The 14,988-nt window shown below is 40.7% G+C and overlaps 1 protein-coding gene across 2 annotated transcripts in view; it reads left to right on the top strand.

The window, feature by feature from the left end:
* scube1 (signal peptide, CUB domain, EGF-like 1) overlaps positions 1 to 14,988 on the top strand; it is a 108,615-nt gene that overhangs the window by 78,066 nt on the left and 15,561 nt on the right. For both annotated transcript variants that reach the window (XM_032589687.1, XM_032589688.1), the window contains 9 exons: positions 1,143 to 1,265; positions 4,510 to 4,626; positions 4,710 to 4,832; positions 4,926 to 5,045; positions 6,863 to 6,907; positions 8,463 to 8,579; positions 8,675 to 8,833; positions 8,935 to 9,138; positions 9,219 to 9,380. In XM_032589687.1, the coding sequence (XP_032445578.1) occupies positions 1,143 to 1,265; positions 4,510 to 4,626; positions 4,710 to 4,832; positions 4,926 to 5,045; positions 6,863 to 6,907; positions 8,463 to 8,579; positions 8,675 to 8,833; positions 8,935 to 9,138; positions 9,219 to 9,380 (1,170 nt within the window). The remainder of the gene's footprint in view (positions 1 to 1,142; positions 1,266 to 4,509; positions 4,627 to 4,709; positions 4,833 to 4,925; positions 5,046 to 6,862; positions 6,908 to 8,462; positions 8,580 to 8,674; positions 8,834 to 8,934; positions 9,139 to 9,218; positions 9,381 to 14,988) is intronic.

Below are 14,988 nucleotides of genomic sequence, written 5' to 3'. Positions count from 1 at the left end.
TAATCTCATGTTGCACTGTACCGACACTCTGTCTACGCTGATGAAGATCCAAATCATCCCACGGTGCTGTTCAGTCGGAGCAGCTCAAACTAGTTCTTTATTACTTCAGTTGATCTTTATTTGTCCACTTGGGGGCGCTCACACACTCGGTGTTGAACATGGGCAAAATGGGAACCAAATGAAATCCAAAAGTCTGGTGTTGGTTTTAGCAAAGTCACCAAACCGGCGATCAAAACCAAAAGAACAGATTATCACACATATCTGATGCTTTTCCTGCTCTAATTTTAGTCACCACTCCCTCTCTCTTACATTCATATTTTTCCTTCCCTTTTAGTATCATCTAAGTTCCTCTTTCCTCTCGTGATTTCCGGTTCCCTCCCCGCTTATCTCCATTTCTGTTTGTACTGGGTCAACTGCGGCTCAGTAGAGTAATCGCCTTCCAGTTTCCTCCTGTCACACATCAATGTGCCCCTGGCCAAGACACTTACTCCCACTTACACTAAGATGTATAAATGCGTTAAAATGAGTGAATGTGGCTCTGGTGTCAAGTACTTTGAGTGGTCAGTATGACTGGAAAAGAGCTACATAAGTTCATCCATCTACCACTTGCTTCTGCCCTCCTCCCCATCGCTCTCTGGCGTCTTGCTCGGCCTATTCTGTAGCACCTGGCTGCTAATCCCCAACAGTTTCCATCACTTAAAGGACCAATCAAAAATGACTTAAGCTGTTTAATCTGTCAGACTATTATCCTCTGTCTATAATATGCATTTCTTCTTCTGTGTTATTTTCTGTTTTTTGTCCCTTTGCTTATTATTGTGTTGTGCTGTAGTTTTTTATAATCATATCTCCCAAAGCAAAAATAATCCCTAAAGATAAAACAGTCTGTAGAAGAGATTTGGAAAATAATTGGAGAAACCTGTCTTATCTAAGATTTTTGAGCATCCTCTCTTTCTACAGCTTATTGTCTGTTTCAAATCCTAAATACGCTCTACCTGTTAACCGTTAATCCTTGATGGGCAAACCCTTCATGCACACAGCCCTGTGGTGCTCCAGTATTGGTGTTCTTGTGTGAGTTTTTGTGTGACTTTTTTCCTTTCCCTAATTATCTTTGTTGATTTGACCTTGTGACTGAATCAACTCAGATATCGATGAATGCGAGGAGAACAACGGAGGCTGTGATCACTTTTGCCGAAACACGGTGGGCTCCTTCGAGTGCAGCTGCCAGAAAGGATACAAACTTCTGACTGATGAACGAACGTGCAAAGGTTAGCAGACAACGTCTTCTTTTTTTTAATCGTTGTTTTTTTTTTGTCAATAATCTGTTTAGTTCAGAAAGACATTTTGGTTGTCATTCTAAGTAAAATTTATTCTGGTCTTCTGTACAGCTTACAAGTGTTTTGTAGGTATTTATTATCTTATTTGTGAAAATGTAACTGTCTGCATTGTTTGATGTAATCACAGCAGAGTTACTGCTTCAGTAGTGGAAGGTCAAGCTGCTGTTAATGCGTCTGAGTTCCCTCTCTGGGTGTGTGTTATGTCTCTGGTAGCTTCTGAACACACTAAGTTTGCATGACCAAAGGCAAATTCCTGCTTACAAGTCACAGCAAGCGAGGCAGATCAGACAAACACAAAATTATTTTTCCTAACACCAAAACCCTAAGGTTCTTCTACGCTCCGCCCAAAACAAACACTCTGAGACAAACAGCGGTGTGTGTATGCGTTGGGTTAGCCGGGCTTCGTTGGTTGCGTATTTGAAGTCTTTAAGTATGTGGTGTTGAGTGGTGTCAGCCACATCACAGCATCGCTCTGATATGGCGTCGCTAGCAGAAGCACACCTCTGCCAATGTGCTGCTCTGCCAAGAGCTGCCAGGTTTTTCCCATCCACAGACATCTGGAGCCAAAATGATTCAACCCCAGCTGTAAAAAAAAAAAAAAACTTTACTGGCAAAATATGCAAACTGACAGATGATTGCAGTGAATCAATCAAGCAAGAACAATTTAAGCCTTCCGCGTTCTTAAGAGGCGGGGTCATTTGGACCCCACCAGTTTTTTACTGTGTGTGTGGTCTGACAGGGTCGCACTGACCTCGTATGCGCCTTTACAAGGTTTTATTTGTGGTTTTGGAAACTGACGTTTTGATAGGACAATGCCCCTGCTTACCCGCTGTCCGACCGTGACATTTGCCGTGCTCCTCCTGAGCAACTAGCTAACACCATGGGAGGGTAAATGTAACGTGACACACTTAGTGGCTATTGAAGTCACCAAATTATTCAACCCCTTTATGATGAGCATTTTTAGTACTCTGGCATCCTCTGGATCTACCAAGCCTGTATCGTTCCTGAATCTTAGCCACCCCTCACAGCCAAAGGCCTTCAGTTCTTATTGGGTTTTTGTGCTGCAGCCGCCATTTTCAAACCCCACCAGAAATTTTCAACACATTTCAAGTCAGCCAACAATAGCTACGTTTCCATTACAAATGTTCGCAAATCTGTGAAAAAACAAAATTCACAACTGCTGTGTTTCTATAAAAAATTATTTGCAAGGTTTTTCTCTGAAATGTTGATGTCTTTTAAAGATGTTTTAATGTCCATTTCCATTGACATTTCCGTTCAGTGTTCTCTGGTCCTTCACTGAATCTGCCATGATGCCCACAAAATACAGCTTTATGCAACCAGAGGAAGAACAGCAGATGTCACACTGTGCAGTCAAACCTGTTATTCGATAGATTTTTGATTGTCAGGTCTCGGGTTGGAAAATCGCAGTTTTGCGGCGTGAACCCGGCATTAGCTCTTCACACAGTTTCTCCATTTTGGCTTCACCTTTGCTCAGTGATGGCAGCGTGTCTGTTGAATGGCTGTGACCAGATCATGTTTGTTTATTACTGTACTTGATATGTAAAAACCTTCTAAATGAAAGGTGTACTTTCTTTTTAGGACGACTGTATGTATGTTAAGAACTACTGTGTGCCGTTTCTGTTTATGCAAACCGTTCTGGTCCGACTGGCTGCGACCACACGGGCGAACCGTTCCGATGTCCTCTCACTGTTTGCAGAGCAAACATCCAGGATCCAGACCAACTTCCTCTGAGTTACAGACTCCATTAGAACATGTTAGATTAACATGTTTACTGACAACACTGTATTCCACTGAGATTTCACATTTATTCATTTATTATAACAAGTTCTTACACTTTTATGGTATTTGCTTTGAGCTGATCCCCAAAGTAAGTTTTGATTTTATTGTGTCCTGAATTCCAAGTGAAGCAGAATATTTCAGCATTTTTTGGAGAACGTTATGACTTGTGTTTTGTTCAGGACTTTATGAAGGCATCTATCTGCCAGCACTTGAAAATAAAGAGAGAATGTTCTCGTTATAAGGAAATTGCAAAAAATGTTAACGTTTCGTCATTTTAACGAGATTTTAAAACTGATTTGAATGAGATTTATGTCTCAAAATCTAAATATCTTCTCTTTTAGACAAAAAAGGTCATAACAGTAAAACATATGCTTAGGATTTTTAGAGGTCATCTAGAGGAAACAGGCTGAGAGGAAGAGTCACAGCGAGGAACTTTGTACCTTTTTAACAAGTCATAGTCAGGGGACCGTAATTTTACATCCTGCGTGACAAAAAAATTATTCTTATTTAAGTTTAAGGAGTTTCTCCTGAAACTGAATTTGTTTACTGCAAGAACAAGCATTTATAACTTAATCCCTCCCGAAAAATATATTCTGTCCCAAAATATACAAAAAAAATAGGAAACTGTAACGCTCTTTTAATAATGCAGTTGTTATGGATTGTTTATATATACTTTGGTCCGTAGTAATTTACAGATCCCTCTTGTAATTAATTATTTATAGAATTAATGAATTTGCCCGCTCAGCCCAGCGCTTTCATCTCGTCAGTTTTGGCCCTCATGTAAATTGTTTGGACACCACAAATCAAATCTAACATCAGTTGTTATAATTTTGCCTTTGCATCTCATTTCACTAGAATGCACGGTCATGAAAAAACTATCAGTATTTTATGATAGACCGACACAAAAAAGCACAGATTTGTGAGGTGGAAAGAAATTCATAAATAGTTTTTAAATGTTTCACATGTAAAGCCAAGAAGTGTGGTGTGCTTTTACATTTAGCCCCCTTCAATCTGATATCCCTAAATAAAATCAGCTGTACCCAGCTGCCTTCATAAATCACCTAAACTGATTGTCGGCAGGAAGGAAGTTTTTATTTCATGGAGACATTTTTTTTTTCATTTGATGGATTATTTATTAATAACGACATTTAGTTGATTATGAATTAAACTGTTTTGTCCTTCATACAACCAACAGAGGCTGGTTGTACCAAGGATTCACTCAGAGGAAACAAATGCACTCCACACTTTTCATTGTTTGTAAAACATTTCGAACACCATGTGTCGCGTTACAGATTGTTGTTGCACTAACACAAAAATGTGAAAAAGTTCAAGGAGTGTGAAAACTTTTGCTGTTTGTGTGTGTGGCCTCCCTCAGACATCGATGAGTGCTCCTTTGAGAGGACCTGCGACCACACCTGCATCAACTATCCCGGCAGCTTTGAGTGCCTGTGCAACAAGGGATACATCCTCTACGGCCTCACACACTGTGGAGGTGAGTGTCCATGCAGAGATTTTGTTGACCAGTATCTCTGACCAGGAACAGGACATAGATTTCTCTCTGCTTTTCTGCATTAGACGTCGATGAGTGCAGCATCAACAACGGCAGCTGTGAGTACGGCTGCTTGAACACGCAGGGCAGCTACGAGTGTGTGTGTCCGCCGGGACAGAAGCTCCACTGGAACAAGAAAGACTGCATCGGTAAGCCCCGGTCTCCGGCACGTCCACGCCTCTACCTCCGGCCTCCATGTTTGGACGTTGCCGGTGTGTGATGTGGTTTGGTGTGCTCCTCAGAGGCTGTGAAGTGTCTACCCAATGGAAAGCCTGCTCCGCGAGCCCAGCTGGTCTGCACTAAGAGCGGAGACGCAGAGGTCTGCTCGCTCTCCTGTCCCTCCAACGCTCTCTTCCTCGCAGGTAGAGCTTCCGTCGCTCCGGCCGACAGTAAATCACAATCATTCAGGAACAGAAAGAACAGAGAATTATGATGAAACATTGAAACACTAGTAACGTTTAGGCTGCAGATGGAAAAATAGAAACACTTGTAGACTGACACCGAACAAGAATTTAAAATCTTTTTTTTTAAAACGCGGCCAGAGCAGTGATATAAGGACTTTGCTGCAGCATTTTGGATGAGCAGCAGCTGCCTGCTTCTGAAATAATCTGAGCTACTTAAAGTAGCTCTGAAGTAAGCACCAATTGTCTTGTGTCCTGTTTATTCTGGCAAAATTGAGAATGTGTTAACAAATGGATTTATGTTGTTGTTCATTCAAATTCAATTCAAATGTAATTTATTTATCCTAAAGGGAAATGAAATATTGTTGTAACTCATGTGATTCAAGTATCTTCAAAGAGTCGTGGCGGAAGACGTTGGAGTCAGAGATCGGATCCTTTCCCATTATGATCAATGGAAGAGACGGTTTGAACTTCCTCCTTTACAACTCCAACGGGGTTTGGGGTCAGAAATCAACTATTATATGAGCTTGTGAGATGCTAATTAAAGCCTCCCAGTCATAAAAACGATACGAATGTTCATGAAAGGAAAGCATTGTTGTGATGGAGGCAGAGTGTCAGAAAGAGCAGGAGTTTCTTAGAGAGAACATTTCAAGAAGTCAAATAGCAAAGTCCAGTTTCTTCTAAGTCATATTCTATAGAGCATTTTTACTGCGTTTTTTAATAGATTGTGTTATAAAATGGCATAATGTGCCTGGAAAATACACAATACCGGCCCTTTAAACTTTCTGATTGTACATACTTGCTCTGTCATATCATCAACAGGCTTTTGCTACAGTTGATATGACAGCAGAAAAGTCTGTGGTGACGGTTTTGTAGACTTCATTTAGCATCTTGTGACCTGCTTTCAGAGAGACTGTTGGACTATTTTTCACTCAGTGGTTATCTGTTCCTTTAATAAATTAAATGATAGTTTGAAAACTGCATTTTGTATTTAATAAGGTTATCTTTGTATGAAAATCTAATAGAAATCCTCTTTCACAGTTTTAATCAATGCATCTACAGGTTTGTCATTGAGTGCTGCCCTCTGGTGGCATCAGCTGACAGCTGCAGCTTTTCTAGCTGTATTTCTGGGCTCCACGTCCAGCTCTCTGCTCAGACTGGTGTGTTATTCACTCAGGATGGGGTTCTGTTGGCTCCAGCCATCCCAGCGCTCTGGCTAACACCTCAGGCTCTTTTCCTGTGATAGCGCTTAGCACATCTGCAAATTGATTACATACTTTGATGGTGGCGTTCCGTAATGTGGCCCTCGCTGGGTTTGATTTGGCAGCCGCAGTGTGAGAATGATAGATGGCTCCAAGGCGTGAAGTGAAGTGTTTGTTTTGTTGGGAGTCCGTTTTAATATCACAGAGGTGAAAGCCAGGTAAAATACTTGTGGCTTAACAGAGACTGGACTCTTGTTTATTCTGCTTGCTTTTATGATTTTTGAAGGCTTCAATCTGTCGTTTCCTTCTTGAAATGTGTACATGTGTGTTCCTGTGCACTGGAGGAGAGGGACATCATTAATAACTGTTATTTTCAGCTTTCATTTCACAATCAAGGTAAAGGTCAGATGGAAACACGTCAGCCTTTGGACTCTCTGTCTGTTTTTGCATAAAATAGGGATGAAACTTGTTTTAACATCACCAATCACCCCCTAATGTTACATAAACCCTAAACTCTCATTATGATCATTCTTCTTTCTTTAACTAAAATCTAACGTTTGTGTTTCTTCCTTGCAGACTCAGAGAACTACACATTAAGCTGTGGAGTTCCCATCCAGCCTGGTAATGCTCCTATACATGTTGTACTGTTGGATTAAATCCAGGTCCTAAAGTGTTTTGTGAAAGTCTTTCACATTATGACCACAAACTTTAATATCTTGAATTGTTGCCCTGCAATTATCTCTATATTCCATCGACTCTGATCAGCTTCCCTGCCCCTGCTGAAGAAAAGCGTCCCCTCAGCATGATGCCGCCACCACCACAGCTGATATGGGCTGTGGCGCCTGTGGTTTTTCTCCTTGTAAATAATATTTTTCAGCAGAACCAGATTAGGCAGTCAGAAGGTGTGCTCTGATTTGGTCATAGTTTTTTTAGACCTGCACTGTGAGCGTTGGTTGTGTAAATGTGTTTTATTTCCATGGAGACGGTATGACTAGTGTAGGAATGCAGCGATTGCAGTTTTCTTTCTCATCGCTGATCCTTAAAAAGTCAGACCTGTCCATTCCGATTTTGGCCAAAACTGATTCTTTTTATATTTTGTCTGAAAAAGCGCTAAATATGGCGACAATGTAGCAGAGTTAGCCACAGTGGGGTGACTGTAGTTAACCGCACACATTCAGACGTGAGCTGGTGGGCATGTCTGAATGTGTCAGACGTGAATGTTAGTCAGCCAGACAAAAAAAGGACAGTGTTTCATTTTTAGACCTTTGCAGAGGTAGATAAGATTAATGATAAAGATTGGTTTCACACCTAAGTGTCGGCTAATCGCTAATGTCCCAAACTAAAGGAAATCAGGGCCGATTTATCGGTGCACCCTTAGACTACAATAGGCCTCTAACCCCTGACTCAAATCCCTTTAACAGTGTACTTGAACTCTTTATTTTTTTCAATGTGTGAAGATTATATAACATACAGTACAACTTTAATAATACTTCAACATAAGACCGGCCTGTGACAAAACTGTAAAAGCGTGCTTAGATCCATCCTGCTGGATGAGCTCAGTGCCTGTCTTTACTGTATGAGCATGGAAGCAATCAAAAACCCAACTGCGTCTTCCAAATGGAGATAAAGCAAACTGCTAATTCAGCTATAACGTGGCTTAGAAACGACAAATGTTGAAGCTGCAATCAAATTCACCACTCTCCAGTAGACTGTTATTCTGGTCATTGAGTCACACTTTGTGTTCCAGTCTGTTCTGTATAGTTTGGAACTTTGTAAATTTGCCAGAAGGCATAGAAAATCCTAGCCTGTACACCTAGTTCTTGGTAATAATTAGCAGTAAACTTTTTAAAGCTTTGTGGCAATATCAAAATGTGCCATTGTTGATGGTTTTTAAATCGAATTTGATATCTGGAGATCAAATGAAGGAGCCATTCTTCATAACCCAGAGTTGGGTCAGATGTTTTAACACCACCAATCAGGCAGAACATCCAAGGAATGTGAGTTCAGGAACCACTGCACAAAAAGTGGAAAAGAAACTCAACCTCATCGGAAATAATGATCGTTCTCTGATTGCGCACAAATGTATCTGCGCTGATCACAAATCCTTTGATAGGAAGTCTTCACAGGTCTGACATTAAGCAGGCTTTGTGTTCGTGTTTGATGTGGATGAACACAGATCCGCTGGCCCCGCCCATCAAGCAGAAGGCCAAGTTTAAGATTAAAGATGCCAAGTGTCACCTGAGCCCGCGCAGCAAGGAGAAACACAAGGACTCCTCCAGGCAGAACATCCAAGGTAAAGAACATCTCTGCTCACATTCAGGTGCGCTGATGCAGAAATCACATCGGAGTCAACTTTCATCCTCATGATTTCTGTTTTCACTCTGACAGGAGGGCAGTTTCCCTGCACCGATGACTGCCAGGTAACATTCGTCAACCTCAAGTGTGATTCATCAAAGAAGCGGCGCAGAGGGCGCAAGTCTCCGTCCAAAGAGGTTTCCCTCATCACAGCGGAGTTTGAGATGGAGATGAAGGAGGAGGAAGCCTCAGGTGCTGTTGTCTCTCTTAGTTCTCTCACAACCTGCCAGAATGAAACCGTAAACATACAGCAGAGGCTCAAGACACGCTTAAGTTTAACGTTTTTACCTCAGACTCGTGTAACATCGATTGCGTGCGGGACAAGATGAGGCAGAAGCTCCAGATCGCCATGCGGACACTGAGGAAGTCCATTAACAAGCAGCAATTCTACATCCAGTTCTCTGGAACTGAGTACGAAGTGGCCCAGAAACCATCCAGGATCCCAGAAGGAGCCGATACCTGCAGCACTGGTCAGGTCTTCCAGGACGGGAAGTGTGGTGGGTCTGGACTTCGTGGAGCATGTCTTGACTGTGCTGTGCCTTGGTGAGAATTAAACCGGTGTGCTTTTCATTCACAGTGAGTTGTGGTGCAGGGACATTTTACAGCGGTGAGCAGGAGCAGTGTGTTCAGTGTCCTCCTGGAACGTACCAGGACATGGAGGGACAGCTGTCCTGTGAGCCGTGCCCCAGCACTGAAGGACAGGGCATCGCCGGTGCCAAGAACGTGTCTCAGTGTGGAGGTAACCTCATCGTCTCAACAACATTTTCATTAGATCTAGTCATATTTCTATGGAAAACAGGAGGGAAACTAACAGGACCAAAAAAAAGAGAAATCATACAACCGCTAAAATCTGACGCCACTCCATTTTTGTTTCCATTTTCTGAAGATTTGTGTCATTTCCTGCAGTGTTTTTTTGATGCAGTGCACACACAAGCAAGGAGGGGAACAGGCTTTTCAAAGGGTTTGGTTTGTTTGATACAGTTCAGTGTGAAAGTGAACCACAGCAGCTGAAAATGGAATCAATGTTGCAATTTTGGTCTCCCATAACTTTTTAATATCTGAAAAGGTTCAAGGGGTTTGAATACTTCCACAAAGCACTTTATGTGCCAGGAGATTATTTTTCTATTTTGTACAACATAAACAAACTGAACTGAAGAGAAGTAACTACAATCAGGCAACCCTTTACAAAAAAATCCCATGAAATTCACATGTGGTCACATTTGGTTCCCATTTTCCACATGTGATAAAGTATTTTCTTCATGTGATCCATGGTTTATTCAACATGGGATCACATGTGATCACATATTTCTCACATGTGCCCCACATATGATCAGATTTTTTTCCATGTAAAGAATAGGTAATTATACTGAATGCCTAATAAAATCTAATTAATTTTACATGTAAAAATCACATCTGAAGATCATGTACCACATAAAAAATGCACATGTGGTCCACACATGTGCATTAGCTCTGCTAAGTCTGAAATATATATATTTCACGTTATTCCGAAAATCTCGCGAGATGTTTTCAAGTCCAACCCCCCACTCTTAAAGATTCTTCATTTTGTGCAGTAGGACAGTTGAGGATGGTTTAAAGAAATGAAGAAAAAAAAAAAGCGGATAGTTGAGCGCTTTCTTTCTTTATTTATGAATAAAGTGGATTTGAAGAGTTGGCATTTGTTTTCCCGAACAAAGGTAAGAAATGTTTTACTTGATTTGAATCTCGAGGTGTATCGAAAATGTTTACACAGCAATATAAATCTGGAAAGTAATGTGTACCAGGGGCGATTCTAGGATCTGACCTTTAGGGGTGCTTAGCCCCCAGCAGGGCTAAGCGCAGACAAGTTATTCGTTGGTGTATTTTTCTAAACGTCACTGCTTATTTACATACATTCACATGAAATAGTTTTGTCCAACTAAAACTCTTAACTACATACAGGTCTGTAAAAAATTAAAAGCCCACTGCACTGAACCCCATTGACTCTTCCTGACTTAAAACATTAGTTTTGTTGTTTCTAAATGAATATAAACTTATTTTCTTTGCATTATTCAAGGTCTGAAAGCACTGCATCTTTTTTGTTATTTTGACCTTTTCTCATTTTCTGAAAATAAATATTAAGTTTTTGCTTGGAATTTCACATACATGTTGTCAGTAGTTCAACAATCTTCATTTTACTTAAACATGCTATAAAGAGTAAAATCAGAGGACTGATCATTTTTTCCAGAGTTGTAATATATATATATATATATATATATATATATATATATATATTCTGTTTCGTATATATATATACGAAACAGAATCAGACTACATCATACCTCCCAACATCTGCTAACATTAATGAGACACATGCAACTGTGGAGTGGCACAGTCCTAGTGTGGTCTGCTCACCCAGAAATTAAATAAAATCTACTCAAAACTATGCATTTCATTTGAACAACATTTTATTAAATTCATAGGATTAATAAACCTAAAACTAGTTTATTATCAAGGTAGAAGGTCAGATTAATGACCAGTTCTTACTAGTCCTTAACCTGAACTTTATTTGAAAATCATACTTAGAAATTGCATTACCATTATTTTTATCTGAACGTTATGCAGCTGTTGGCCTTTTTTCTTTAAACCCTTAACTAGCAGTATCCTATCCATGGGACAAATCTAGTTTGTTTGAATACTCTGCCTTTTTCTCCACCAGTTAAGGGGTTAAACAAGAAATTGGACCTTATCCTACTAACACTTAGCTTTCGTCAGGCGGGAGAGCGCTGCGCATCGCAAGTAACGACCCGGCCAGAACACTGTGCATTAAATAATAAAACATAACTTAACGAAGCTTCGAGGCAGATACATTTTCCTCGAGAAATTTTAATAATCGAGGTACTCGAATCACTCGAGGCATCATTTCAGCCCTAATCCTATCTCAATACGGCAGCTAAAAGTGCAGTACTATAATTTTTAATTCATTGTTAAAGTAAAATTGTGAAGGTTAAAAAAAATCACCAAAAGACATTTATTTAGTATAATTTCTTTTGTCCCCTACGTGGTGGTCTAGAACCGCCCCTGGGCTGCAGGTCTGTGTCTGGTTCATTTTTGGTTAGCATGTTTTTTCTTCATTGATAGGAAGTCATGTTATCCAAACTGGTAAACCACGTTAATAAAATAATAGTGATATGATACATTAAATGACCACTGACCAATGTATTCATAAAATATATAAACATTTCTGAATAAAAGACATAGATAGTCCTAACAAACTTTGTTAATGTTGGAAATATGTATGTACTGTTAATCTATTAGCATGATTTGTTCTGGCTATATTATTTTGGCTAATGCTATTACATATTAAATAAAGTATCATCCAAACTCAACGTTCTAAGCAAATAATCAAAGTCATTATAGTCTACTAAAAGCTCAATAAAAAAATGTATCAATCATAAAATGTTCTGTACCATATCAGCCTCAGGAGATGATTAAGGATGAAGAGACTCTGATGTCTGGTTCTTTAGGTTCTGACGGATCTGCAGTGTACCTCTCCTGATCCATTCTATCTATCATACAGCAGCACACTGCGCCACAACGGACACTTTTTTGTCCATCAATGGACTCATTATCCATCCTCACTGACATTGTACAAGCCTGGAATGTGCATCTTCCTCCTCACGTCTGTATTTTTGCCAGTTATTGCTTCTAAGGACGGTGGAGTATAATCGGGTGGTAATGGACCTTACCAAGCTCTGCCCACAACCGACCCACGTGACCGCAAGTCTCACAAACAAAGCCTGGCAGCGCGTTGTTTCTATGTAAACATGACTCGATTAGTGCATCATTTCTACCGGATTTTCACAATATATCAGCTACTACAATGGACAGAGGAACTAACAAGTTCATGTCATCTTTTTTTGGATGAGATCAAGGTGTTTGAGCCACGTGATGCCTCCAACATTGTGCACGTCACAGCAAAATGCTTTCGTTTGATGGGGAAAACGGCAGATCCACACACCCTCTACATCAGGGGTACCCAAACTTTTTGAGACCAAGTTCTACTTTTTCGCTCACCAGCCGGCTGAGATCTACCTCATGACACGAAGACATAAAAATAAATTAAACTCTATTGACTTATTTTATATGCGAATATACATCAGTTATAGCAGAAATATTAAAGTGATAGAAAACCTAATGCAGTTTCTTCCTCAGTGAGACTCTGTCACTTGGAGGAGATTACTGGTTTCTCAGTCACAAGCTGGTTGCAAACCTGAGGCTGGCAGGTGTCAGTCAGTTATGGTAGATCTGAAATTTGGTTTGATGACCTCAATATCAGAAGCTACAGACTGATAGGAGGAACCAAAGAGCTCTGTAAAGGTAAAGGCAAATCTTCTGAAGTTGGGATATAATTAATTTAATTTCACATAATTACCACGGTAGAAGCCATTTGTTTGTTAAAATTTTATGAAATATATTTGTTCTAATTGATGTTTGTTGTGAATGATGTAAACTCACAAACGAACGAGGTAATTAGTCCAACGTTTAGAAACTACAGCGGCTGTAATGCGCCACAGCAAAGGTAAACAAAGGTAAAATAACAGGTGATCAACTCAAAACCACTCCTACCTTTTTACTCTTTCTCTCTCTTTGTAGTTTAAGCACACCTGTTACCGTGGCAACACCCTGCGCCCCGCAAGACGAGCAAAGATTACGTTAAAACCATAACATAGTCAGTTACATATCAAGTTTCCAGGCTTGATATTTATTTCTCGAATATTAATCAGCGCTAACCTGAACACAGCGATGGTTGACTGACTAGCTGTACTTGGTGCTAGAGTGGCTAACACGAGTAACAGTTTAGTCCAAAGCCTTTTCTGCTAAAATAAAATCTTTAGTGTATGTCAGATACAGTACACATTGGATATTGATCTGTTTAGCTAACATAAGACTGAGTAGCAGACAGGCTTCAAGGTGTAGAAGTTGTATCAGTACTGCCATTATGCTGTACTTAGCTAACGGGAAGCGTGTGTTTGTGAGACGGCCACGCACGTTGTAGCCGCGCTACTACGAAGAATGGGCATCAGCCAATGAAAAGCGGCCCCTGTGATAAGGTCCATTTTAAAAGATACGAGATAGCAGTTCACCACGGCTGCTGTAGTGTCCTTCCATAGGCAACCGTGACAGCAGCGTCGGTCCGTAGTTCTGGGGGTCCTGTTTAGGTCCCGCCACCACAATTTAGCTGATCTTAATATTCCCTGTGTTTTATTTTGGTCATTATTGTTACATTTGGTGTGACAGGCGTGTCTATCGGACAATTATGTATCGGTTCAATACGAGACCTGACATTCAACGGTATTTTGTGGTAATCCTATTCAAGGGTGTTGAGGTACAGTTTTCGGGGTTCTAAAGCACCCCTAAAACAGGGCTAGAATCTCCACTGGCTGAGATTCCACATTTTCTGCCGCTTTTTCACTGTCACGTTTTTATAATCTGTACAGGATGTAAAAAGGTTTTGGTGCACACAGAACCAGAGGAACTCTTTTTGTGGCGTTAAGTGGTCAAATACCAACTGCCTCGTTTACCACAAAGTTGTTAAAGTTTCAGCTTTGCTTCGGTTCAGATGGACTTAAACCGAGAGCGCAGAATGACCGTGACTGGGAAGAAAAATATACATGAACATCCTGATTTAAATGCAGAAATATACTTTTTTTGTACAATTCTTCGGGTGGGTTTATTCAAATTACCGTATTTTCCGCACTATAAGGCGCACCACATTTTAAGGCGCACCTTCAATGAATGGCGTATTTTAAAACTTTTTTCACATATAAGGCTCACCGCATTATAAGGCTCATAGAATAGATGCTACAGTAGAGGCTGGGATTACATTATGCATCCATTAGATGGAACTGCGCTAAAGGGAATGTCAAAAAAATAGTCAGATAGGTCAGTCAAACTTTATTAATAAGGGTGACCAGACGTCCTCTTTTTCCCGGACATGTCCTACTTTTCAGACCTAAAAAGATGTCCAGGGGGAATTTAAAAATCGTCCGGGATTTTGGTCAACTGCCTCAAAACACATTACATAGCTTACAGTGCATTGTGATTACAGTGCCACTCCGTTCCACTACTCCATTCCAGGTTTCTTTGTATGGCAAATTAGTCACGCCCTTCTCCCCAAATCCAATCACGTTGCATTATGTGTGAGAGTGTGTGTGGGAATAGTAAAGATAATCCAAGCTAGCCCCCCCCCCCCCCCCCCCCCCCGGCCCCCCCCCACGGTACACTAACCCCGCCTTCCCCCCCCCCAATGCACACTCTTATGCTCCACCTCACTCTGACTGTAGCAGCAGATGACTGCTTCCTCTTAC

Source organism: Xiphophorus hellerii, chromosome 17, assembly GCF_003331165.1.
Source record: "Xiphophorus hellerii strain 12219 chromosome 17, Xiphophorus_hellerii-4.1, whole genome shotgun sequence".
Taxonomy (NCBI): Eukaryota; Metazoa; Chordata; class Actinopteri; order Cyprinodontiformes; family Poeciliidae; genus Xiphophorus; species Xiphophorus hellerii.
This window is presented reverse-complemented; position numbering and strand designations above follow the sequence as displayed.